Source organism: Talpa occidentalis, unplaced genomic scaffold (genome assembly GCF_014898055.3).
Source record: "Talpa occidentalis isolate TD23 unplaced genomic scaffold, MPIMG_talOcc4v2.1 talOcc4.9, whole genome shotgun sequence".
In the NCBI taxonomy this organism is placed as follows: Eukaryota; Metazoa; Chordata; class Mammalia; order Eulipotyphla; family Talpidae; genus Talpa; species Talpa occidentalis.
In genome coordinates this window covers 94,099,544-94,125,614 of record NW_023605305.1, presented here as the reverse complement: position 1 = coordinate 94,125,614, position 26,071 = coordinate 94,099,544, and the positions used below count along the sequence as shown (strand labels likewise).

Below are 26,071 nucleotides of genomic sequence, written 5' to 3'. Positions count from 1 at the left end.
AATGATGTATGCAAATGAGCATGTTACTCGTCCAAAAACACATCTCTCATGAATTTCTTAATTCTGACCAGTCTGGAAGATCCTAAAAGATATCAAGATCAGATAGCTTGAGCTCTATTTTATGTCAGTCAAGGCTCAATGCCTATTAAGTCAACTGAATTCTTCTACTTCTCTGCAAAACAACTGTAGTCTACCATTCTGTCTCTAGATGAGTCTTTGAAAATACCATTATTATAGCAGTAAGTCAAAATGGGAAATGCAGAAGAAGGGATGGGTCGCATTAATAAAATACTCAGAATTAGATTATAAATTTAAATATTCCAAAATTATCGGGGTCTTATAGAGATAATGAAGTTTTCTCCCATCCTTATCTCTGTCCAGGCAGAAATAAGAAATTTGACTCATAATGACAATCTCTACAAAAATATGCTTTGAAATAAACAAATTGTGGTATTTCCTTACAATGTAGTATTAATCAGCCATGAAAACAATGAAGTACTGGTGCATGACGCAATGTGGATGAACCTTAAAAAAATTAAAGTGAAAAATGCCAGACATAAAAGGTTATATGACTATACTTACATGCAATGTCCAGAGCAGGCGAATCCATAGAGACAGAAAGCAGATTGGGAGTTTCTTTTGGGGGTGATGAAAATGTGCTGGAATGGGACAGTCGTGATGGCTGTACAATAACGTGAATACACTAACATCACTGAACTGTGGACTTTAAATGGATAAGTGTTAACTTTTGTGTGTTTTTTATTACCCAAGGGGGAAAAAAAAAGTGATTTGCACTGACATACAGGATAATTAGCCCAGGTCCTGAGTTTCAAATCTCACCTGGAAAGAGAGATGGAATACTGCATGGAACTCAGTTTATCTCAGAAGGCTAAAGGGTCATGTCAGTTCTCCAAACATCAGACCCAAGGCCCCTAGCAGGCCTCTAGCGCTGTGCCACACACTAAGCTAGATTCAGAGAGTAACTTATGTTTCCCATGCAGTTTTATTTTTTTAATTTCTAATCATATTAAGTACCTATGATGTGTCAGGGAATATGCCACTTTCTAGCAACAGAAAGATAAGTTAAATGAAGACTTTCCCCCGCCCCCCCCCCAATTTATGCATAGTCCAAAGGGAAGACAGACACATAAAAAGATGATTATGAGGCAACAAGAAAACTGATATGTTCAGGATGTAGGGGAAGAAAACAGGAAATCACTCTACTCATCAGACCGATTCTCTTTATTTTGCAGTTCTGCTGACCACAGTACTGACAAGAAGTTCTGACATACTGTTATTATAGACATAGACATGGAAAGTGTTGGTTTATTAAACAATTCAAAAGTAAAAATTTCAAACCCATTGGAGAAGGAAGTTGAGAGGAAAGTAAATTTGCACGGTACATAGTTACATGGGACTTTGGTTATATATCAGTGTTGGGAACAATAATAAAGTGATGGGAATGGGTCTACTAGGTGCATCAAGGAATATAAGAAATAAAAGCAAACTTTCTCACTTGAATCAGTGTGCAAATGTTGAGTTCCTTCAGTTTGCCTAGAATTTTACTTTCTAACGGTTCTAACATACTTCATTGCTGGAATAAAATCACTTAAAGCCCTGTGTTTGTAAAGGACAATAGAACATGTGGTCACAGTTTTTTTAATCTATCTTACCTTCCTGAGAAGGAAAACACGCTCCAAGGCTTTTCACACTAGCCATATTTGTATTTGCGTGACTATGAAAGAGAACCCACAACTCTATTTTCTTTCTTTGCTTGGTGTGGGCCCATCCAGGGCACACACAGCAAGGGGTGGTGGTGGGGGTGGCCTGCCCTGCACACACAGCAGGGGTGGCGGTCAGGGCGCCTATTCCCACCCAGACTGGAGGGCCTGGGTCCTGTCCTGCATGTGCTCTGGGCAGCCCCCACTGTTGGTTTCGGCAGCATGAGTTGGCATCTCTTTTGCTTTTCTTGTGCTTTAAGTTGCAGGTGAAGTTAATGCTCTCTTTCCTGGAGTCACACCCCCTTCCCATTTTGGCCAGAAAGAAATCTGTGACATACATGACAGTGTGACTCTGGCGCCATAGCTTGAGTCACATTTCACTGACTTGTGTTGACTCTTCCTTTTAATCACTTGTTCATAAAACATGTTGACCGGTTATTAGATGCCCAACCCTGCACTGGACCCACGGATGCAGCGATGAATTTGACAGGGGCTGCTTTTGAATAGTGCCTTGAGGATTCCATATTGTAAGAAAAAGGGATAAATGACAAACATTGTAGGCAGATAATTATAGTGGCCTGTGTAAGTAGAAGTATGAGTTAGCTAGAAACAGGAGCATGCTAGGCCTGTGGGAGCAGCTGCAGTGCCAGCTCTTCCCAGGGGTTTGGTAAAATTTCACTGAAAGTTGCACTTTGATCAGGATATACTTGTCCCTTCAGGGACTGGCAGCCGGGGCTGCAGGCCAGAATCCTGAAGGGCCATGATGTGTTAGTTTACGGTACTACATTCAGATGGGCAGATGGTAGCGCATGGCCTATAGCAGAGGCGTGGAAAAGTGCCTGCCAGTCTCAGATTTGTGGTCAACAGTGGTTTGTTCCAGAACATCTTTGGTTTCCCCCTTCTCTCGCCTCTCCTCTCTATAGTGACTGAGCTATGAGCTGCTCTGGGGAGGAAGGGCCAGGGTCCCTGAAATCCTCTTGCAACTCTCCCAGGACCCCGTTAGAGGTTCATGACCTATAGTTGCAGAAATATTCTTCTGTTTATATGAGCTCTTGTCTCTCAACCCCCAACCCAAATTTAGTTCTGAGCATTTTTCAGGGCATTCAAAATATAGAGCAGAGAGGGCAGACTTATTTCTGCATCAAATATCAGACTTTCATTATAAGTTTTTTTTTCCTATTTTATGGTCATATTAGATTATTTCCAGAGGCTCTCAGAAAATCTTGAATCCTGTCTTTGTTGGTGGGGGGCAGGGGAAGAGGGATTAGTCTTAGAATCAATAGGTGTGTGTCCCTCTTATGTTAAGTGATTTCATGACAAGCTATTGGGAAGGAGCTTGTGGATATCATTTGCCACAGCAGTGTGAAATCTTTTTGACATTGCTTTGCATAGAAGTGTGAAATCTTTGATCCTAATGCTGCTGAGACTAGGGAGAATAGTCAACTGATTCCCCAGTTGTGGAGGAGGCATGAGACTCTTGAGATTCATTGAATTCTGCATGGAGGAATTGATAGCCTAGAAATTCAGAAAAATGTAGAAATAAAGTAATAAGGAAAAATTTAAAAGTGTCTACTACCCCTTGAAGAATATTTTAAGGGAATCTTTTTATATCAATTCCCAAATGGCATAAGTCAAGCAATGGTTAGTATAATGTCAACTGTAGGGGTTCATCAGACCCAAATCCATATAAAACATTACAGCAGCAACAAGCTACTGTGCTCCACTACCAGCAATGACATGCACAGTTCAGATCTTGCTGGGGTCAGGTTTGAGTTTCTAAAGGTCATATTATCCAAATGTAAGTGAAATTCAAGTTCAACCGGGGTACAAAGTGTCCTGAAATAAGGTTGTGTCTCACTGTCTGTCTCTGTGAATTATGGGTGCTAGGAGACTCAGATTCACCATTTTCAGTTATTGTCAACACTGTTGCCAAGTGGACATCTCCTTAAGTCTGAGGAGGGGAGAGATGATGGCTGTATACAGAGCAGTGTGTGACTGTGTGCTTCTTGGTTCTTTCAATAGACACACTGCCCTTATCTGTCTTTGTGTAAACTGATTGTTGGACTGTTTCAGAGCATTATTTGGTCTGGTTTCAGGGAACAGGAGTCTCTCTGGTAGTGTTTTGGATGACTTCATTGTTTCCTGCATCCAAAGGGGCTTTTACAAGAATCAGAAATGTTGCAGTGGAACCTTACTGACATGTTGGCTAAATTGGATGACTCTTAGACTTTCATAACACAGGTTTTTTACTTTCTTGTTTTTATTTGTTTTAACAAATCCCATGAGTAGGGAGTTAATGTAAAAAAAAAAAATCCCCCCTTTTTTTAAAGCACTATGGTAGAAATAGCTTGTATTTCTACTATAAATCCTGGGAAACTCAGAGCAGTTTTCATATGGTATCTTTCCATAAAGACAGTAAGTTTTTTTCCTCTTTCCTGTAAGAAAGTACATAATTCATTTTCATAAAGTGATTTGCCGAGTTTGAGACAATATTTAGTTTTCCTTATCAAAGACAGTCTTTAAAGAACTGAAAGGTCTTCATCATGACAAGGTCAAGGGAAAAATTGTCCTCATTGTCTTCTTGTTTTCTCATGTTAGGCAAGAGCACGCTTCCTAAGTGGGTGATAAGAAGGTTGTCTTTCCGCTGGGAGGCTTTATGCTCCTTAAAGTTGACCTTGACTTGGTCAAAACTGTGTTCTGATACCTCAGAGAAGTACTCAGGAAAGATTTACTTTGAATTTCTTTATAAAAAAGGAGAAATACATTATTTATCTCTAGTAGTTTGTGGAAGTGCTCAGGTAACCTCAAAAGACCTAGCATAAATAGATGTTGGAGAACAGATTAGACCAATTAGTTTTCCTGCATTTAAGGAAGGAGTCAGTCATGTAGGAGAGTTAGTATCTACATATGGATGTGACAGATCTGATTCACTTGCATTTTGCCACACAATTAGGAAGACTGCTACTTAGCAATGTTTGAGAGCAATATGATTAGAGTGGGAACTCTTGAATCAGGCCTTATGAACCACGGTGTGGTCAAAGCATGGTTTCAAGAGGTCACTGAATCCCCAGAAGCTGCATGTGAAAGTTTTTAGTTCTGTGTAGTTATCCGAGAAGTTCTTTCCCTAGAGGATGACATCTGAAGACCAGAGGTGTAATTTCTAGTTCATTTGGATGGAGTTTTCTATTTCTACCATTAGAATTTTTTCTGTTCCTTAAAGGTTCCTAATCTAGGTTAATGCGCACTTTACCTGGAGTTCATGGGCCCTGAAATGGATGTATTTCTTGGACATCTGCAAAATCTTGTGTGCATATTAGGGTTTTTGTTGTTGTTATACAGGGAGGGTTCACAATTTGCATTAAGTTCTCAAATGCTCTGTGACTCTCAAAAATTAATGTAGAAGCCTGAATTAGAGGCCAGTCATTCTTCCCTCATTTAAGACAACTCCTTTATCCCCAGCTTCAGCACTTAGCTCCTAGGTTCAGCTACTTATTATTTAATGAAGTCCAGAGATTAAATGATTTACACATTTTTATGTGTAAGTTTGATTTAGGTTGAGAGTCAATTCTTTAAGCTTTTGCTTTGATTTCCAAGCTGGTAATGACTAGATACCATCTGAACCCTCTTTTTAGAGGCTTTGTCTTTGCTGCAGTCTGCCCCAACTCTGTCCTGAGGCCATCCTTATTGGCCAGCCTACCCTTGAAAAGCCTAAGCAGAATGTTCAGAACTGCCTTGAGCTTTAATTGGTTCAAAAGGGTTTTTCTTTTCTTTGTTTCTTTTTCTTCCTCCCCAGCCAGAGAGAAATTAAGCACCTTAGCCAGGAATTCTTTAGGAGCTATTCCAGGTATGTTCTTCCCACATTTCCGGGAGCATTTATACCTTCATTCTTTTGTTGGTTGTTTTGGTTGTCCACTATCTTCCCTTCAGCAAGATTTATTCAAGTGGATAGAAGAGGAAGGCTGTTGAGGGATTAGGTGAGCGAGTGCTTGGGGAACTCTCTGTTCCTGCCAAGAGATCGTTTAAAAAAATATAGTATTGAGTATTTTCCTTTTAATTTCCCAATTATAGTGTGAATTCTTCTTGGCCAAATGGCTTTTGGAGCTTTGCCTGGGCCCTGTGTGCCCGAGTCAGGGATTCATCTTGGCCAGACACTGCTGCATATCGAAGAGGGAGCCGATTCCAGGAAAGCGCAGAGAGCTACGGCTCCTAGAAATCTTTTCGTGATTGGATCGGCCAGGCCGCCACACTTTCGACCATCTGGAATATTTTGGATCCGAGCACCAATAATCTGTCTCTTACATATTTTTCTTCTCATTTCCTAAGTTTTGAAAAACAAATTCTTGTTCATTTGAGATATTTATTTAATACTATTTTATCTGTGAGCACCAAAAAGAATAATATCCCCAAGAGCTATAGGGGAGATCACTAGAAAAAGAGCTGGGTGCCCTCTGTGGACCTACACTGCTACAGTTTGCTGCCAGGTGCTCAGTAGTTTTTGAATGAGTCAGCCTGGAATCCTTCTACTGACCCATACTATTAGTGGTAAAATTTTTTAAAAAAATTTTAGGTACTTGAACAAGTGACAGTGTTATAGTTCCTTTCTTTTTTCTCCTTAAATTGCTTTCTGGGCTGTGCACATCTCTGTTTAGTTCATGCTACAGTTTGAATCTTTGCCTCTGCTGTTTCTTTAGCCTTTCTTGTTTATAGTGAAGATCAGTGTGTTTATTTCTACATGTGGACAGCCTCTCCAAAGTGCTGCGAGGCAGAGTCTGGACAACTATGGAGTGTGGTATTTTGCTGTAGCTATACATGACATCACTATTCATTAGGACACTGCTTACAGTACTATAATTATGCCAAAGATAAAAATGACCCTAGCTATGTTGCAGAAATACGTCATGATAGTGTGAGTCTTCTGTGTCTTTTACTTTTCTATAAATTAGCTGAGTCTCTTTGAACCTATTGGTGTATTCAGCCCGTTTTGCCTTTTGGGTAACATAAATTTGCTATGATAAGTTAGTCACTTAAACATTAGGTAACGCATAGTATTGAGTGTCAGATATATCTTTGTCTATTTCTCTTTTGGAAATTAAGACACATACTCATTAATTAGTGAATGAGATGGTGTTTATACTACAGTGCAAATTATTCATGGGATTAAGTACATTTGTGGCACTGAAAAATAAAGAATTAGGTATCTAGTTTGCATTTACTGAGGGCCTACCATGTGCTGAGACATGGATATTGAAAGTTTAGTGCCTTATTGTCAGTGACCTGAGCATATATTGTGATGAGTGACATTTGTATCACCATAGGCAGTCCCTACCGTAAAAGGCAGATACACTGAGCAGCCAGCCACCTCTGCCAAGATGTAAAGTAGTCCAGCTTTTAATGCCCTATCCCTCATGATTGTATAGAATCAGAACATGGATCCAGACCACTTAATCCTTTTAAGGGTTATTGCTGAGATATACTATTAGTCCCGTTGGATCTTTCCAGCTTACGTCCTGTTTTGTCTTTTCCCATTACCAATTTTTGGTGAGTTCAGCTTGTTTAAGTCTGTAATTCTTGCATGTTGCCTATCCCATCTGCACAGAAAGTCAGAGTGAGACAAGCTTATATGAAAGCATCTGTTCAGTGTTTCCTAATCTCCCCTTTTGCTTCTCTAAGTTCATGTTGACCGGCCTTGGCTCACGTGCTCCAGCAGGATGCTGTTGAGCTAACCGGTCCAGCTCTTCTCACAGGTGATTTGTGACGATGCTAATGACAATTGATCTGCTGCCAAAACTGGCCACAGTTTTCCTATCCAGGCTCATGATTTTCTTTCCTGTTTTTTTCTTTCTTTCTGGACTGGTACTAGATACAATCAGTTTTATTTCAGTGTGATCTCTGTCCTTCATTTCTTTGGAAAACCCCTTCAAGCTAATAGTTGGGTTGATGAAAGCCCTGGCAGCTCCTGTTGGCAGCTCCTTTCCCTTAGCTTTCGGCACTTTTCTTTGGCAGACACACCTAACTTTATAGAGGTTGGCGCTTACCTGGAAGAGAAGAAAGCCATTGCTCTGGTGCTCCAGAGAGATGCTCCTCCCCCCACCTTCCCAAGGGATTCTTTTACTCCAATTTTCAGCTTAGTTTTTTGGATGTGAAGGGAAGGTAACTTTTACTTTGTCTTTGCCAACTTTGGAAAAAGAATGTGTTCTGTTTGTTTGCAGCGTTTTGTTTATTTGTGCTCCAGCATTATTGGGAGCTGAATCACATTTTGGTTGAGATCAGTGTGGGTTGAACGACAAAATAAAGCCATTTTTTTAAAAAAAAAAATGTGTAATTTATTTTTATGTATTTTACATCATTTTTGCACAATGTTTGCTTTCTCCACTCAGGTGTAGTCCCCATAAATTCCACCAATTCACCTGTACACCATTACCATAGTCCCTTTCCTGTTTTGATACCTCTCTCTCCCCCTCTCCTGCAGAATGTCTCTGATTTATAGTTGCCTGTTAATTATTTTGTTATTATTTTTTCCCCTGGTCCCTATATTCCTCCTATAAGTGAAACCATCTTATATTTTTCTTACTCTTTCTGATGTATTTCACTGAGCATAATCCTTCTAGCTCCATCTGTGTTGCTGCAAATGGCGTGAGTTTCTTTTTTGATTGCTGAATAGTATTCCATTGTGTATATATACCATATCTTCTTGAGCCAGTGATCCATATAGCCATTTTTATAGTTTAAAAAGGCCAAACATTTGCATCATCATCAAGGTCAGCCTAATATATCTTCTCAATAGGATCTGAGCTAGCTTGTAGCTTGTATCTCTTAGCTGTGAACTATGAAAAAGTGTTCTGGTGATTTTAATGGAAAGCCAGTGCTAAGATTTCTGTCTCTTTGTTGCTGCCTAGGTCACTCTGCACCTGAATCCCATCTCCTCAGTCCACATTCATCATAAGCCTGTTGTGTTCCTGCTCAACTCCCCGCAGCCCCTGGTTTGGCATCTGAAGACAGAGAGGCTTGCATTTGGAGTCTCCAGGCTTTTCTTGGTGAGTGTTTGAAACCCTCCCAAACAAATTCTTTGTTTAAGAATATAATGACCCCTAAAACTTTGCAAAACTTTTTAAAAGGCCTATTTCATGGAAATAATAAAAGTACGTAGAGTGTTAAAGCTGGAGTATATTCTTAGTGATATTTGAATGGAGTAGATAAACATTCACAGAAAACAAACACCACTCACATGCCATCTTCTGTGGCTAGAGAATCAAGTCTAGTTTGCACATTAGAACAGGCCTGCAGTCATATTTTGTGTGGAGTGCTTTGGTCTCAGCTCTGAGACAGCCTTGTAGTATCAGGAGCAATGTAAATATTGTAAATAGCCACTAGGTGTGTGGTCTCTGACCACAAAATAAATAACGCACAAGCCCATTCTGTTTGTATATAGCACAGGCCTAATTCCTGATATGAGAATCTGTTTGTTGAGAAAGTGACACAGGGAGCTCCAAAATGAAAACATTTGTGTTTTATAAAAAAGCTGGAACCCAGCTCTTTGCAGAGATCCAAATATTACCTACTATTTGTAAATCATGTCCTTTTGAGTTTGCCAGAACATTCAAATTTGCTAGTTGTGGAGAAATTGATGGGTTGTTTGGATTGAATATTTGGGTTATGATATCATGTCTGATGATGAACAACACTGCACTTTGCAGTGATAACTCACATTGTCCGTTGCTGGAGCTAATGCTAATGTCCTCAACCGCAGAGTCTTAGAATTTTAAAGTTCTCTTGCCCACAAGCATCCATAATAAGAAAAGGCCTCAGTTAGTAGTTGTCCTCTTGCATAATGAATATATTTTGCCTAATTGATGACTTAATCTAGAACTATAGTTTCTTGTCACTTGTATTTGAGGATTTTTTAAAAAAAACTCAGAGGTACTTACTAAAAGAAGAAAATCCATAATCAATACAGTTTATAGATAGATAACTGATTCAAGGGAAGAAGGCAAAATTCCTCTATAGTAGAATGACAACTAGTAAAAGTAGAAGGAATGATGGATATTATAACAGAAGTTGAGTAGGCAAGAGTTATTCGTAGATGCTAATTCTAGCAGAGGTGAATAAAATCTAAGGAACAGTGTATTTATATAGTCTCAAATTACTTATTAGTGGCAAAAGAAAAAACAGTACTAGATGCAGTGGAGATCCCCAACTGTATCTTAATCAAGTGATCAAAATTGTTAGTGATCTAGTGCGGATGAGAGATGTGTGACTTTAAATAAGATAACCTGAGAAAGGACAGCATCACTTTTGTGATATTTCAGCCAAAAATATGCATTACCTAACTTAATCACAAGGAAGCATTGGGCAAAACCCAACTGAGTAAATTCTGTAAAATAAGTGGCCTATGCTTTTCAAGAATGTTAATCATGAAAGACAGAGGAAGCCTTGTTTTGGATTAAAGGAGACTCAGGAGGACACCTGTGATCCTGAACTGGGCTCTGCTATGCAGGGAATGGGGCTCTTGCTATTGGAATTGATCCTATGGATTAAGGTGTTAGGTCTGTGTTACATTTCTGAGCTTTAGTAATTGTACTGCTATATATGAGAATGGCCTTTTCAGAAAGCATAACACACTTAAGTAGTAAGGGATAAAGAAACAGTTCAGTAAAAGATATGTATAGATAAAATATAAAGCAACCAGTACAAGATGTTGAGAACTGAGGATTCAAGTTCAGTGGTGTACAAGAGCTCTCTGTACTATGTTTGCAACTTTGAATTAATTTCGTAATAAAAAAAATTTAACTCACAAGTACATTGATAAAGTGGGAGAAACTAATAACTGAAGTTGTAGTCTTTTCTGGGAATTGACACTGATTGCTTTTAAATGAAAAGTTAGAGTTAGTTGTTATTGCTACTGTGGTGGGAGAACTTGGGGAATAGGCCTGAGGGAAGAACGTAAATGATGTACAAAAAAGAAAAATGGTGTAAGAAAATCAATAAATTTAATAAAAAAAAAAATAAACCACACTTACTAGCATATTCTTTAGTTCTTATTGCAGTCCAGGTATTGCATTACCTGCTTTGATGCTTTATCTCATTAATCCTCACAATAACCCTATGGTAGTAAGGGTAATTACCATATTTTAAAGGTGTGTTTACAAAGGAGGAACTAAAACTTACAGAGGTCAAGTAGTGATCCAAATCACATGGCTAACTACTGACAGAACTGGAACTCAAACCTCTTTTTTGGTTTTTTTTTTAAATTATTATTTATTTATTATTATTTTTTTTTTTACATCATTGTTCATTTTTAAACAATATTTGCTACAACCCTCAGGTGTAGTCCCTATAGAATTTCCTTCACCAGTGCACCTGTGCACCTGTGCACCATCACCTCAGTGGGACTCAAAATCCCTTATGCTAGACTGGCTTCCTCCTTACTCACAATCACTGTTATCTTCTGAAATTAAAAGTATTTGTTATAGTAAGTCAGTAATGACCATGCTCAGAAGTCCTATGCACATTTACCTCTTATAGTACACAGCTGTAAAAATAATGTCGTAGGTGCCATTTAAATTAGCTACTCAGGCTAGTGGCTCACTCATTGGGCGGTTTATGGAGAGGTTATAAGCAAATTCTTTGCTGGTACTGGTTTGCATTCAAGCAGTAACCTGGGCCCAATTATTTAATTTCTTTAAGCCTGATTATCCCCAGCTGTAATATGGGAATAGCAGTGGATCCTACATGGGATTGTTTTCTTGAGTGAGATTCCACGCAAAACACTTAGCACAGGGTCTGGGCACTGATAGCTGCACAGACATCTGCCATTGTTATTGTGATTTACTGTTCATCATAGTGAAGGATGTTGGATTTAAACTTCTAGTTATGAAATGTCGGTCTTGATTGCTCCCATACTGAAAGGAATTCTTTTTCTCTGGGCTGTTCATCCACATGAGAGGTGTGGATAACATATATCATAATTGTGTTGGTTCCTTTCTGGATTCCTTCTTCAGCCTTTGGATTTTCAGGGAAAGTATGGATTTTCAGGGACAGTGTCTTGCTTCTAGCTATTATTTATTTGCTTTTATTTTGCTTCAGATCTCTGAGAATGGCTTCTTGCTCATTAGTTTAAGACACACTAACAATGAAAGAAAACCATTTTAGCATGTGCATCAACATCAACCTTGTTTGGAGTTAATCCTGTGTAAAGGAGATTACAGAACAAGTGATGAATCTTGATTCCAACACAGGAGAGGCAGCACCGGAAGTCAAGGATTTAATTCTGAGATTCCAGAACCCTGTTTTTTGCCCCACAGGCTTTCTTTAGGGAAAATGGTTTTCCCACTTGGACATTTCTTCATGGCCTAGAAGAAATGGTAGAACAGCCATTGCTCGTCGAGGTTCTCAGATCTCCAGATGAATGTTACATTTTCACAAGCTGGGCAGCTTTCCTCGGCACAGAGCATGTGCTGAGTTGAAGAAGGGCAGGCAGGCTCTTCTTGCTCTCTGTCTCCTGAAACGAATTTTAGGTTCTACTCAAATGCTTGATAGCTTTTGTAGCAGAAGAATCTGCTGCTGGAGAGAAAACTAGTGGTGTGCCCATTTATCCATTTATAATGGTTAAGAATTAAAGTTTGGGGATGAGATAACTAAGTTTATGTACAGTGTTTCAGCCAAACACTTCAGAAGGCCTGTGGAATCTTTGGAAATGGAGGCTTAGCCTTCTCTATCACTGTCATCTCCGAGGTTTTGTGGAGCTGGGAGATGCACAATCAAGCATCTCTTTATTCTCACATTCAGATGCTGGCATCCTTGCTGTACTGCCCCGTACCCCCAGGCTGCTGAAGAATGTGCATGACTGTCTTCAAGTGGTCTTTACTCTCTAGGTGGTTATAATACTTTAACAGTTTTTGTTTGTAGGGCAATGAGAAAAGTTCAGGTAATAGCATCTACTCATCTGTCAAGGTCACCTTTTCATTTAATTTGACCGGTCTTCATTGTTATAACTGCCTGAAATAAAACAAGAAAGCTTTCATAATAGTTGGCGGGGTCTTGTGTTACTCAAAATATCTTAGTTACCCGTGGGGATGCTAAAAAACATTATACTTTAATGCTATTTGATAGTTACCTGTCTTTTTTCTGTGAAATCATTCCATCCTTGTGATTCTACAGTGTAGACAAGAGGGAGTGTGTCAGGCAGGGATTTGTTTTCTTTGCAAGTGTGTTTCCTCAATTCCGTTGCTCTGGTTCACTAGGAAATGGGAGTGGGATGGAGAGTAACTATATCAGGCTGAATCAAGAAGTGGGTCTTTGAGTAAGACTCACATACACCCTTCTCCCTCTCCCCTGTGGTATATCAGTAGCCTCTTAATTTTGCCCAGCAATTATTAGCTAAGTTACTACCATCCCCCAGTACAGTAAGAAATAAAAATAAGCCTGCCCTCTCATCTGCCATACTTAAACTACAAGTAAAAATCTCATGAAGAACATAAAAGCTTATTTTTATTTATGCAGTTATTTCCACAGTGAAGAAAAGTGGGGTAGCTCAATACCTGAACTTTCAGCAATACTTGAACATTCAACCCGAGTTTCCCAAAAAAGATTGGGGGAGGGCCATAATACTAAATTGTTTTCAAAAAACATTTTACAATTTGAACAGAGGGCCTCCCTGGTGGTGCAGTGGTTGAGCGCTGGCCTGCATAGCTGCCCACAGCCTCTGCAGCACCTGTTTGATCCCTGGCCACGGGGCGAGGGTACCACATGGCGCACAGACCTCTCCTGCCGCCTGCTGCTCCCCTCAGCAGTGTATTTTGTCAGTCTGCCTGTTCTGCATCCCGCTCTTGCTCTGGTAAATTCTCTCACCCTCCTGCGATTCTGACTGTACCCAGTGCTTGTATGAATAAATAAATAAATCTTTAAAAAAAAAAAAAGAAAAGAAAAAGAAAATTAAAAAAACAAAACATACTTTTCCAAAGGGAAAAAAAACGTGTTTAGTAAACAAATGGAAAGATGCTTAATGTCATTAGTCATCAGGGAAATGCAAATGGAAACCACAGTGAGAGGCCACTTCACACCCACTAAAATAGCTATGATAAAGGCAGATAATTACAAGTATTGTGAAGGATGTAGGAAAATTGGAATTCTCATTCCCTGTGGTAGAAGTGTAAACTGATGCTATAGAAAACAGTTTGGCTAAACATAGAACATCAACAGAAAAACTTGTCCACACATATTCATAGTACCGTTATTCATAAAAAAGTAGATACAACCCAGTAGTTCACCAACTGTTAAATGGATTAAAGGTGTGATATTTCCATATAGTGGAATATTATTTGGTCATCAAAAATATGAGTTTCCAATACATATACCACAGCATTCCTTTATGTGAATTGATGGGCATGGAGAAAGGCAAATGACTAGTTAATGGTATGAAATTTCTTTTGAAGATGATAAAAATGTTCTAAAATTAGACAATAATGAATATATCACAGTTTGTACAGTTCAAAGTTGTGAATGTTGTGACATCAATTATACCATAAAGCTATTAGAATAAAAATTGCCACAACACTTTTTTTAAAAGTGATGGAATAAAATTGATAACATTTTAAGATATATCTTGTTATTTTCATGCACCTATGTGATTTGAAAAATAATCTTGCTTTCCAAACCTGAGTACTCTCTTATATAAGGTCTACACACTTGGAACCCTGGAACAGGCAGAGATTCTGAGATAAGACCCTAATGCTTGGCTTCCAATAACATAGAATGTCTGGTCCAGTATCATGGCTCACATTTTTGCATCAGATTTAGTTGTTTTACGTGCTCATAATGAATAAAAGGGCATCTGAGAATAGGAATGTTTAAGAAATAAGCAGCACGTTCCCCCAAATTCATCCACTCTTGGGATTACTGTGCTGTGATTTATTTTTCCCAGCTATTTATCATTAAAACCAGGGAAGAACTACATGTAAATATATAAATGTATGTGTGTTGGAGTGGAGGTATGGATGGAAGGGGATACTGGTCTCTGTGGTAGGGTTGCCAGTTATTAGCAAGTAAAGACTGGGCCGCCCAGTTAAATTTGACTTTCAGGTAAATAAATTATCCATTTAGTATTCCCTACAATACATGAACCTCATTGTTTATCTGAAATTCAAATATAATAGCATGTCCTGTATTGAGTCTGACACCTCAACTCAGAGGTAACTCAGGTTTTTGTTTCTAGTTAACACCCTGGCCTTGGTGTCAGGAAGCCTGAGAACTAGTCTTACATTACTAACTAGTTATACATTGCTACTAACTAGTTATACATTGCTGGTCAAACTCACCTGACTACTCAAACCTTAGTTTCCTCATCTCTAAAATGAGAAGGTTGTACGAGCTAATCTCTAAAGTTCCTCCTAACTTTCAAACTTTCTGATTCTTTGATAATCCAACTGCTGGATATTATATCCCCATTTAATTGGAAACAGAAAATGGCAATCTGAACATTGCCTCTTCAGCAAATCCAAGTAAATATCAGGGCAGGGCAGTTGAAATAAATGAGAGAAACCAAACTCTATGCTATTGACTTTGGATTAAAAACAAATCAAAATTTAATCCTAATGAAAATGTAAATTAATACCAGGAACAAGCTTAATATTTTAGAGTCGGTTTTGTGTTTCTCAGAAGGGGGGAGGGGGGCTCAGAAGCCAGGGTTGCCAAAATCTGGTTTATCCCTTTTACTTAAACTTAGGGGGAAAAAGGTCCAAATACTTTGGGCCTCTGCCACCAAACCACAGGCAGTTCTCTGGTGTGCACTGCAGTTTGGATAAGTGACAAGGCTCAGTGAAAAACAAGTGCTATTTGTTTTCTTGTGCCCAGTATTTAACTGGAAATCAGGAGGCAAAATTTCCAATCAGTTGTTAAATGGCCCCAGATGTGCGCCTTGCTAAGCAGGGACGCACGCGGCCTGTCCCACGGCGCATGTCCAGTCGTCCCTTTTCATGAATCCAAGTGATGTGTAACACATGGTATAGTGTCCAGAACTGCCCTGTGAATAACTCAGACATTCACGTTTGCTTGTGCAGGAGGGAGTTTTTTTTTTTTTTTTTTTGAAAGTCTGTATTTTCTACTCAGCTGCACTTAAAAATCTGGAAATAATTTTTTTCTTTTCTAATTTCTCTCTTGTTTGGCAGCTCTCCCCGCACTTACAGAAACACAACATTAGCAACCCTAGCATCACGGTTTAAGTATCTACTTGTTCATTTATCCAATACCCAGTTTTCTGTGTCCACAGGAGGATGGGAAGTGTGTGGAGGATCCAGGGAGGAATGAGTGGGTTACCTGCCCTCAAGGAGCTTCCCATTATGTGGGAGAGATGGCTAAGAGATGGGGAATTGCAGCTCAGTGTAATAAGTCCCACTGTTGGATCCTGAAAATTGGAGAAAATGAGAATGCTTTTCTTCCAAATGCAATGAAGGCAGCTTTTTCCATGAGACTGACTGAGGAGCAGGGTGGCAGGTCAGGATTGCAGACACAGGCACGGTGTTTGCTCAGCCAAAAGTGTTACCTCTGTCTGACGAGGGTCTAGCTATACCATTTTGGATTTTCCTGTGAGGTCTTTCCCCATATCAGTTCTCTCTAATAGCAGATTAAATAACGAAATGTTTCAGCATTGGTTCTTCTATTTTCTTTTTTTAGAAATGTCTCTTGTGGAATGACTCACTGTGCCCTGTGGGATATCCAAGTGGTTGTGTCCGATGCCTTCTGGTTCCAGGCGCTGCTTATCTGTTGGTTTTGTGGCTAGTCCATAAGAACCTTAATTATAAGTGGCTTGATTCCCTCATGAGCTAGGGTCAGTCAACTACCATATTTCCTAGGAATGAGTTTCTGACCCTTTTGTGGTGAGTGAGCTCTTCCTAAATGTCACTGTGGTGATTCAAGCATTGGAAGGAGTCCAATTTTAGCTGGTACTCCTGGTCCAGAAAGAGTTTTTGAAAGGTTTCCTAGGATTTATCCTATCTCACTGGATTAAGGCTGGTGAGTGTTGCCGGTGAGTGGCCCCTTGACCTTATGAAGTTTGCATGGGTGTATCCTTCTGACCAAGACATCCTGTCCTGGAGGGCTGGTGCACGCGTAAGCTTTTCCTGGCTCCCCTGGACCTGCTGTGTCATGTTCTAGAGCAGGCATGTGTCCCAGCTCTGTAAGAACTTAGCTTTCATTCAACAAATTGAGGTTAACTTGCCTTCTCTGAGGGGAGAAGGCTGGTGTTGGTGTTTTTTTTGTGTAGAGTCCTATGACATCCTTTATGGCTTTATTGTCTAAGGCCACTGGTAATCTGATGAATCTGCCCTTCCCAGGCATTGTGCAATTGCATCAAATGTTACGTCTCTGCTGCCCTTGGTTAATGTGGTGGGCAACCCCCAGAGAGCAGTTTGGTAGAAAAAGTGAGTGTTTTTCTTAAGGGAGGTTGCAGAATAGTTTTCCATGTAATGGGAGGAGGAAATCTGTCTTCAGGGAGATTCTGGTGAGACTGGCTCTTGAAGCTCATGGCTGGTCCTCAGGCCTCTTGTAGATTGCAGATGGTGGGGTGCTCGATAAGCATTCCCACAGGTGGCCCACATTCCTATCTCTGAAATGGACCACTCTGTCTTGAGCACAGGGTCTTGGATTTATTTGAGACAAATCAGTTCTGAAACTTTAGGGTCTATCAGCTAACTCCTTTGGAAACTTTTCTGCACTGGAGGAAGGGATTCTGTTAGCCTTCTTGTTTCTTTGCCCAGAGTAGTTTGTATCCCCAATCTGCTTGGCCCTTAATCCTAACACCCTGTCCCAGATGGTCTGGGGTCTTTGTTGCAAACTTGGGCTTTAATGCCCCTGGGCCAGGGTGTCATCATTGGTCTGCTTGTGCTTTGTCCCTTTTTGGGTGGTGACTCACATCAGGGTGTACCAGGAAGTCAGGGACTCATCCATCTCCCATCTCTGTAAAAGGCCACAGTCGTCACTGCTCATTTGATGGCTTGTCCCTCATCTTTGTCACAGAGAACCTGTTATGGAGATTCTGCAGTTTCTGAGTGATGCAGGCTGCTGGGTGATATTCAGAGCTACTGTATGGGGCCAGTACCCTTGAAAACATACATCCTTTTCTAGGAGATTGGGCAAGAAAACTATGTATCTATCAGACAACCCTAGTGTACTGTTGTGAGGATATGTGCACATGTATGTATATATTTAAAAAATGTAGGATGGGCCATGTGCTAGGCACTCTTGTAAAGACTACGCATGTGTTATCTTCTTTTTTTTTAATTTTTTTTAATAGAGGCATGTTTTTATTTATTTATTTATTTTGTTTTGTTTGTTTGTTTATACATGCACTGGGTACAGTCAGAAGCACGGGAGGGTGAGAGAATTCACCAGAGCCAGAGCGGGGAGCAGAGCAGGCAGAAGGACCGAAGTACACTGCTGAGGGGAGCAGCGGGCAGCAGGAGAGGTCTGCGCGCCATGTGGGACCCTCCTCCAGTGGCCGGGGAGCAGCCGGGGATCAAACCGGCGCCGCAGAGGCCGCGGGCAGCTTCGCAACCCAAGCGCACAACCGCTGAGCCACCGGGGAGGCCCATGTGTTATCTTCTTTAATCTTTGTGAAAACTATGCAGGAGGTACTATTGTTATTCTCATTTTAAAATGAGAAAGGTGTCACACAGAGAGGTTAAGTTAACTTGTGCATGGTCATACAACTGGTAAGTGGTGCAAATTGCTTAGAGTAGTGCTTTGCACATAGTAAGTGTTCAGTATATGTTAGCAGTAATATCAGTAATAATTTTTTAATGATGGGGATCAATAGTTTGGGTTAGATTTCCCTTACTTTCTTCCTTTTTCATCACTTGTCCAAGATTTTGATCCTGGGATTGAGTGTACTTATACTTTGAATGGGAAAAAGGTATAACCAGGGAGATTAGATTTTAATTGCCCACTGCCATTGGGCCAGGAGTCTCCTTTTGCAAAGCAGGATAACTAGGTTAAATGATTTCCCACGAGATCTAGATGCAGGAGATGGTCCTGATCAGATCTAACTCTTTACAGCAGTAGTATATATACACCTTGATACCATGTAGAGCTTCAGAAATTGTCCTGCCAATAATCCTTCCCAAGGTGTTTTGAGCCCATTTGAGCCCATTTTCCACTGATTAGCACCCCCCCTCCCCCATTTACTTGGAACCCCTGTCATTATCATCCAGTCCTAGGTATATATAGCAAAGAAAGTAGCCAGGTGGCCTCCTGACAGATATAATCCAGTTGCCCCATACTTTTTAGAAGGGTAAAGGGGACGTCACTGGGGACAGTCACATGCCTCACTCAAGGGCATAACTGGAAGGTAATCTGTAATCTGGAGCCCTGGTCTCCAACTGGAGCCACTAATGAATGTCCCAAGGACAGACCTTCAGGCTTGCAAACCTTTAGAGTCTAAATAGGGTATCTTCACCTGACCCAGTGATGAGCCGGTGTGGAATCTCCAGTCTGATCTTGTTTCAGCAAAGTGTACTGTGAATGGCTTGTTTTGAAACTGGCATCTAGATTGTGCCAGTATTTCACTTGGGTAAGGATTTAAAAACTGTTTCTTGACTCCCTTCCAACCATATTGTTCTCCTGGTTGACCCATCTCTGGATCATTCCACCAGGATGCTTTGCTTAGCATCTGTATATATCCTCAGACTTTGGGGGGTCATTTATCAGCGTTAAATAGGTTCAGTTCAACATTCTTGCTTTGGCGCAGGACATCATTTTACTTCTCCAGAGACTATTAATTGTAGCCTGGAAAAGGAGGTAGACACAGGAACACAGCCTGCTTGGTTGAGAGTTAATTTTAAGGGAAGTTAAAGAAGGCACCATCCAGTTGTTTTTGACAGAAGATCCTATCTCCATCCTGTTCCCCCAAAGAAAAGTACATCAGAACCTTTTTTCCCCTAATCTGCTCTTAAGTCTGTGGCTGTTGGGCCAGAATATGCAGCCCAGTTTCTCTTGGGACTTTGTGTCAGCCATTCACAGAAGCTGTATCAGTCAGGGGTTATCCAAAGAAAGAGAAACAGCAGGAGATGATATTTGAAAAGATTTATTGCAAGGAATTGGCTTACCCCAATGTGGGGACAGGCAAAGCAAATCGGAAAAGCAAGTCCTTTGGACAAAGCAGCATCTACAGGAGGGAATCTTCCTCAAGGAGGCCTTCCTTCTACGCCTGAGGCCTTCCCTCTCCTCCTGAGGCCTTCCCTCCACTGCTAAGGCTTTCCCTCCACTGCTACGGCCTTCCCTCCACTGCTAAGGCCTTTCAACTGATTGAATCAGGCCCCACACAGATTATCAGGCATATAATCTCCCTCATGTAGAGGAGCCTGATTATGGACTTTAGTTTCACCTACAGAATATCTCCACAACAATGAGCATAGTGTTTGATGGAATAATTGGAGATGATAGCCCAGACAAGTTGCCATATAAAGCTGACCACCATAGGAGTATTTGTGTCTTAAATTTGCAAGCCTGATATCCTTGCCATGCTGTATATATAGTCTCCATTCAATTATTTCACGATCCTTGGACAGTTCTTTTTGTTTACTCTAACACATATCTCATCCTCCAGCCAAGCAATTATTTTGTTCCTCTAACAGCCATTACTATTTCTATCTGTTCCTTCCATTCCCTTTCTGCTCCATTTGCACCGTCATAGCCCCTCAGTCTCCTCAGGGGAGAAAGAGAAGGCGACCACCCAACAGGGATCTCTGTGCAAAAGGTAGAGATGGAATACCCTCTATTTTACCTCACTACTTTTCTTTTCATGCTCTGAAAGGCCTGGGTTTGCACTACATGGTTCTTGGAGCCTAAAGATGAATTTACACTCATCTTTTTCTGAAATAATCTGGGGCTTTACGTAACCTCTTATAGCCCTTTAACAGTGAGATGTGAGGTTTCAGAATCTTTGAAATATGTGCTTTATAAATCATCAGCAAGACTTTTTTTTTTTTTTTTTTGGTGGGACCCTCGCCGGCGGCTGGGGAATGAAGCGGCGCTGCAGAGGCCGCAGCCTAGGGCTCAACCGCTGCACCACCAGGGGAGGCCCAGCAAGATTGTTTATGATTATTCTCCCCCAGTGTATTTATTAATACAGGGCTGAGTGAGTCCCGTCTTCTCTCCCCAGCGACGTCTTGTCAGCCTCAGTGGTGACTACTCCATGGTGGTAGAGTAGAAAGAACTTTCAAGTGAGAAAGGTGTCTTTGATTCCATTGTTAACTCTGCTTTCTACCAGCTCTGTGCCTCAGGCAGATTCTTTGAGCCTCATTTTCCTTCTCTGTAAAGTGGAACTTAGAAAAGGAACTCTGTAAAGAAAATTCTAGGAAGCTGTTTGGAGCCCAGTCTTTGTAAAATTTAGGTCATACCCTTGAAGCTGGGTTGGCAGATTGTATATAACTTAAAAGAAAAATAAAAGAATCTTCCCTCATGAGGGTTTCCCAGAAGCACATTTGGAGGGCAAAAATAGATTGAGGAACGTGGCAAATCATAATAACGATGCCAACATTTTTTTTTTCCCCTGATAAACGCCCATTTGATGGTGAATGCACTTTCAAGTTGGGGTCAAGCTCTTCCTAACATTTGCTGATGTTGGAGGATGAGAAAGGGAAATTTAGGAGTCCAGGGAGATCATTTCGTAAGGTTATTGAGGATCCCTGTGTGGCCCTGGACTCTGCTTTGGAAAACTCGACATTATAAAGCAGCTCATGCTTCATTAATTTGGTAACTTGTGGGGACAGAGTCTGTCTTTGAAATGAAGTGAGCTGCTTTGCTTCTTTTTATATATATATTCGCACACACTATCCTATTTGTAACGTTTCCATAGGAGATTAGAGTGCTGCTTTTGCACTGGCTCACACTCAAGTTTGTGCATGTTAATAGTCAGAGGACACCATCTCAGAGCTTTCCTTCCGGACACGTGTAAACATGTAGGGCATTAAGAATCGAGGGCAGCTACAATCCTTTCTTTATATTTTAGCAAAAATGAAAAGCAGAGGATCATCGTCATGAATGTTTTGAGAAAAATTGTTGAATATGTTTTAAGTCATCTTATTGGAGGAAAGTAATCTGGTGGTGGATACAAATTAAAAACACCCAAGAATTTTGAAAATGGTTGCATGGATTTGTGTTTCTTGAATGCACAATTGGCAGATGCCATAATCACATGGCTCATGAATATTTAGCTTTGCAAATTATGACTGTAGGTTCATGAGCATGGAAGTTATTATTTCTTTAAAACAAACATAAAAAAAAAACATTGAGTCATGATATATGGTTAATAGAAAACATGTTTCAGATCCTATTTCATATCACATGGCTTTGGAGGAAATAGGCAAAGCAAGGTCCTCTGAGGAACTGGGAAGGGAGAATGTGTGATTTCCCTCTTTCGGAATGTAGGGTCCAATCCTCATTTGGGAGGTAAATATTTCAACACTGTTCCAGTTCTTTATGTATACAGTTTGTTTTTACTGGACTTCGTGCACAAAATACAACAGCATAATCTCCTTAATGTGCTTTTTTTTTTTTTTTTTTTTTGTGGACACAGTTATGATGAGTTCTAGGTCTTGGCTTACACATAGAACTAAATTCTAGAGAAAAGTCTATCATTTACCATATGTCTTTCCCCTGCCAGAATCAACCAAGTCAATTAATGGCACAGCAAGTGTTCCTGAAATCTTTCTGGGATTTTGTTGTTGTTTGTTTTTAAACAGGCAGCTCTAAAAAGAAACTTCTGCAAGAGTTAGGAAAAAGGAAAGGAATAGTGAAGTTGGGTGGTGGGCAGGACAGAGGAGGAGAAGAACTGATCTTAATTATGCAAGTGCTGAACTTACACCAGTGCCAAAGTCATGTAAATGTGTGAAGTTGGGCGTGTGAGTCAGAGCAGCCCCGAGGAGCTGCGGTAACCTGAATAACAGGCACGCACCCAACTGATAGTTCCACTGCAAGCTCCAGTGGAACTGTGGGGTATGTGTGTGATTTCTGGAACACATTTTCCTCTGAGATCTCAGCAGGCTTTTCTTTATTACTAGGGAACTACAGATTCTCTTATTTCACAAACCCCATTTCTTGTTAGATGTGCAAGGAGATAACTCCATCCATGATTTGACTTTTGTCCTCTCCTTGGCTTTTTTTTTTTTTAAGCCAACATAGGGGGAAAGACTCTTACTTGTTCTCCAAGCAACCCTGTTTAAGCTGTATGAAGGTTATTTGGAGTTTGTATAATATATGTGCGTGGCCTAGAATGGTGTTACTCAGAAATGCATCAGAATCAAGGGGTGATGGGGGAAGGACTATAATGCAATTTCCTGCTCCCCACATTCCCACCCTTCCCTGGATCTGCATTGAACATACTCTGTCTGTTGATACACTGGTCTGAGGGTTACACTTTGGGAAGCACTGGGCTTAAGAGGTCTTTTAACGTTGACTTATGTTTTTAAGCAGACTAAGAAACTACTGGATGGCTGGATGGGCAGTTTATCAACATATTCCTTCCTCAGGCTTCTTTTGGAGTTGCTGGAGCAGTGCCATCCAGTATGTAAAGCGAGCAATCTGTATACTTTTGTGTTTTGTAAGCACGTTTAAAAAAGGAAAGAAATAAGTGAAATTAATTTAATGACAGCTGTCATTTAACCCAGTATATGCCAAATAGTATTTACAGGTAATCAGTGAAAGTTAAATGAGTTGTTTTCCTATTTTCTTGTACTCCGTCTTCAAAATCTGCTGTATATATAATATTTACAACACAGGTCGATTTAACTAGCAACTTCTCAAGTGCTCAATTGGTGGCCTGTGGGTGGCCCTCGAGGAACCTGCCCTTCGCTCCTGCCTGTGCCCTAATTCCCACCTCTCCACTCCTGAATTTGACCTCAGAATCCTCCACACAGAACTGTAGCTCAGCATTGCCAATTCATTGGACCCCAGGAATTATTCATTAAGCATTGTGGGTACTCTGGATACACTCTCAGAGCAGAGTAAGGTCTGAGACACTGAAGGAATGCCAGTGGGAGCAGATGGGCAGTAGGATAAATTATATAAATAAGAATTAGGATAAATAAATTATATGATAGTTTAGAAGTTGACTGTACTATACTATGCCATAGAAATAACACTATATAAAGCGGTTTTGGGAGGGATCAGAATTTTGAAAGGGGAGGGCTGCTGGGTGATTGAGTTGTAATTTAAAGCAGGCCCCATTGAGAAAGGGACATGTGAGTGGTCTTGAAGGAGGTGGGGGAAACTTCAGACGAGGTGTGACCCCATCATCTAGTGCGGCCTGCCTTATAGGGGGCCATCCCTCTAGGAGCATGCCGTTCAGGTTGGGGGCCAAAGAGGTGGGAGGAGGGAGCTGGGAGTAGGTGGGCCTGGCAGGAGGGCACTGTCGTCAGCAAAGTTTCTCTCTCCCTCCTCACTGATGACCAAACTGAGGACATGGGGAGGGGTGGCCCAGAGAGAGGCTGTGGTACAGCTGCCAAGGCCTCTGAGTCAGCTGATGTGCTGAGATAAGTGCTAAAACGAAGAACCTCAGTTCTAGGAAAATGGTGTCTGTACCCATCAGGCAGGATTTGTTCACTTCAGTCAGGCTTGGGAGATCAGTTTTGAGATTTCACTGGATCTGCTTTGAACTTTAAGAGTTAAAGCTGAAACGCAGGTGTGGAAACAAAAGGGCTGGTTGCCTCCTTTGCTTTTTTCTTGCTCTTTTGGACAAGGTTGTTGAATCTGATCCAGAAAAAATAATAAACTTGGCTCTTGTTGCCTAGCCGTAAGTTCTTGTAATAAAACTCCCAGCACTGGCAGATAGAGTAATGTTCTGCTCTTTAAAAAAGTTCTGCTCTTTAAAGAAGTCTGGTAACATAACCAGAATTTAAAATACAAATGTTGTGCATGGTTTAAAAGGGAAGAGCATTTAGGAGAGAAGGTAGTGCGGGGAACGACACAGCAGTCCTGGGCTGGTTGGGCAGTAAAGGGCTTCGTGATTGCCTTTTTGATAGATGCTCACGAAGAATTAGCATTCTTGGAGCTCAGTGCTCTGTTCATTCCCACAGGAAGACATTTGTCATGTCAGGGAATGTCAGAGGATTGGGTTTTAATTAGCAAGCTGGAGGAAAGTTCAGTGGGTTCTGGGGGGAAACATGGAACTACAAAATTAGTTAATAATTGGCTTTTAGGTGAAGTTATTGGGTGAAAAATCAAATCACTGGCTTTAAAACTTGGCCGAAGATCATTTCCTGGGCAGTGAGGGAAGTAAAAGGCTTGGGTTACAGTAACGAAGAAATTATGCCATATCCTTTCCTGTAAGTAACAGCATCGAGCTTTCATCAGCGAGCAGTTATTAATTCCGCACCGTGTGCCACACTCTGGCCTCAGCCAAGAGATTCAGAATGAACAAGGTACTTTCGTGGCCCTCTAGTTGTTCTTTTTCAAATGCAATGGCAGGAATGCTGAGAAATAGTAATGGTTCCTGTGAGGGGCTGTCAAGAGGGGACCTCAAGACTCCACCCTGAGGAGAGGAAGGAAGCCTGGGAGGTGTGAACAGAAAAGGTGAGGCCTGCGAGAGGACAAGGAGCTCTTTACCAGATGAGCAAGATGGGGAAGAGCAGTCCAGGCAGAGAGCAGGGTGGTGAGGACTCGGGAGCCTGAAGTAACCAGATGTGATTCCCTAGCATGAGTCCTGGGACCTGGGAACCTAGGCAGGGTTGGGTGGCAGAGGCTTTCTTGAGTCATGTGCCCATTCAGATGTTAGGGTACTGTCCTTTATTATCACCTGTTTACTTTTTAGGTAGCTCTCCCAGGTGACAGTGTTGAGGAGGGATGGAGCGCTGCCCCTGTTCATCACATTGACAGCTGGAGGGTAGGAAGTTACTGGAAAGCTTTTGTTCAGATGTCAGGGCCAGAAATGGGGTGGCAACATGGCAGGGACCTATAAATAAGGTGGAGGATGGGAGACGGAATAAATAATCTTGGGAAATTTCTGCCATTTTATCCAAATATGAACCCTGCTGTCAACACTTTTAAATAACAATTCCATTTCCACTCATGTAGTCATTGTCCTTGCAGTTGTGATTGTAACCAGTTCAAGTATCAGAAAAATACCGTCTTTCCTCTTATTCTTGTTTTTCACCATTCTCATGACATCTTTTACCCAAACTAGACTCCCATGAGGTGCTACTGGAGAGTAGGTGACATGAGCGTGTTGACGGGTGGAGAGGAGAAATGGCATGGGTGTATCATGTCTTTACTTCAGTAGGGTTCGTGACAGGTCTTGATGTCCTTATGACAAAAATGAAGGCAGTTCTGTAGGGTTGCTCTGCAGCTGTGAACCACCGAGGCCC

At 40.9% G+C, this 26,071-nt stretch overlaps 1 protein-coding gene across 3 annotated transcripts in view; it reads left to right on the top strand.

Annotated features, from left to right (window-relative positions):
- The window catches only part of TGFBR3 (transforming growth factor beta receptor 3), a 195,006-nt gene that overhangs the window by 112,351 nt on the left and 56,584 nt on the right, over window positions 1-26,071 (top strand). For all 3 annotated transcript variants that reach the window (XM_054691672.1, XM_054691673.1, XM_054691674.1), the window contains one exon: window positions 8,618-8,755. In XM_054691672.1, the coding sequence (XP_054547647.1) occupies window positions 8,618-8,755 (138 nt within the window). The remainder of the gene's footprint in view (window positions 1-8,617; window positions 8,756-26,071) is intronic.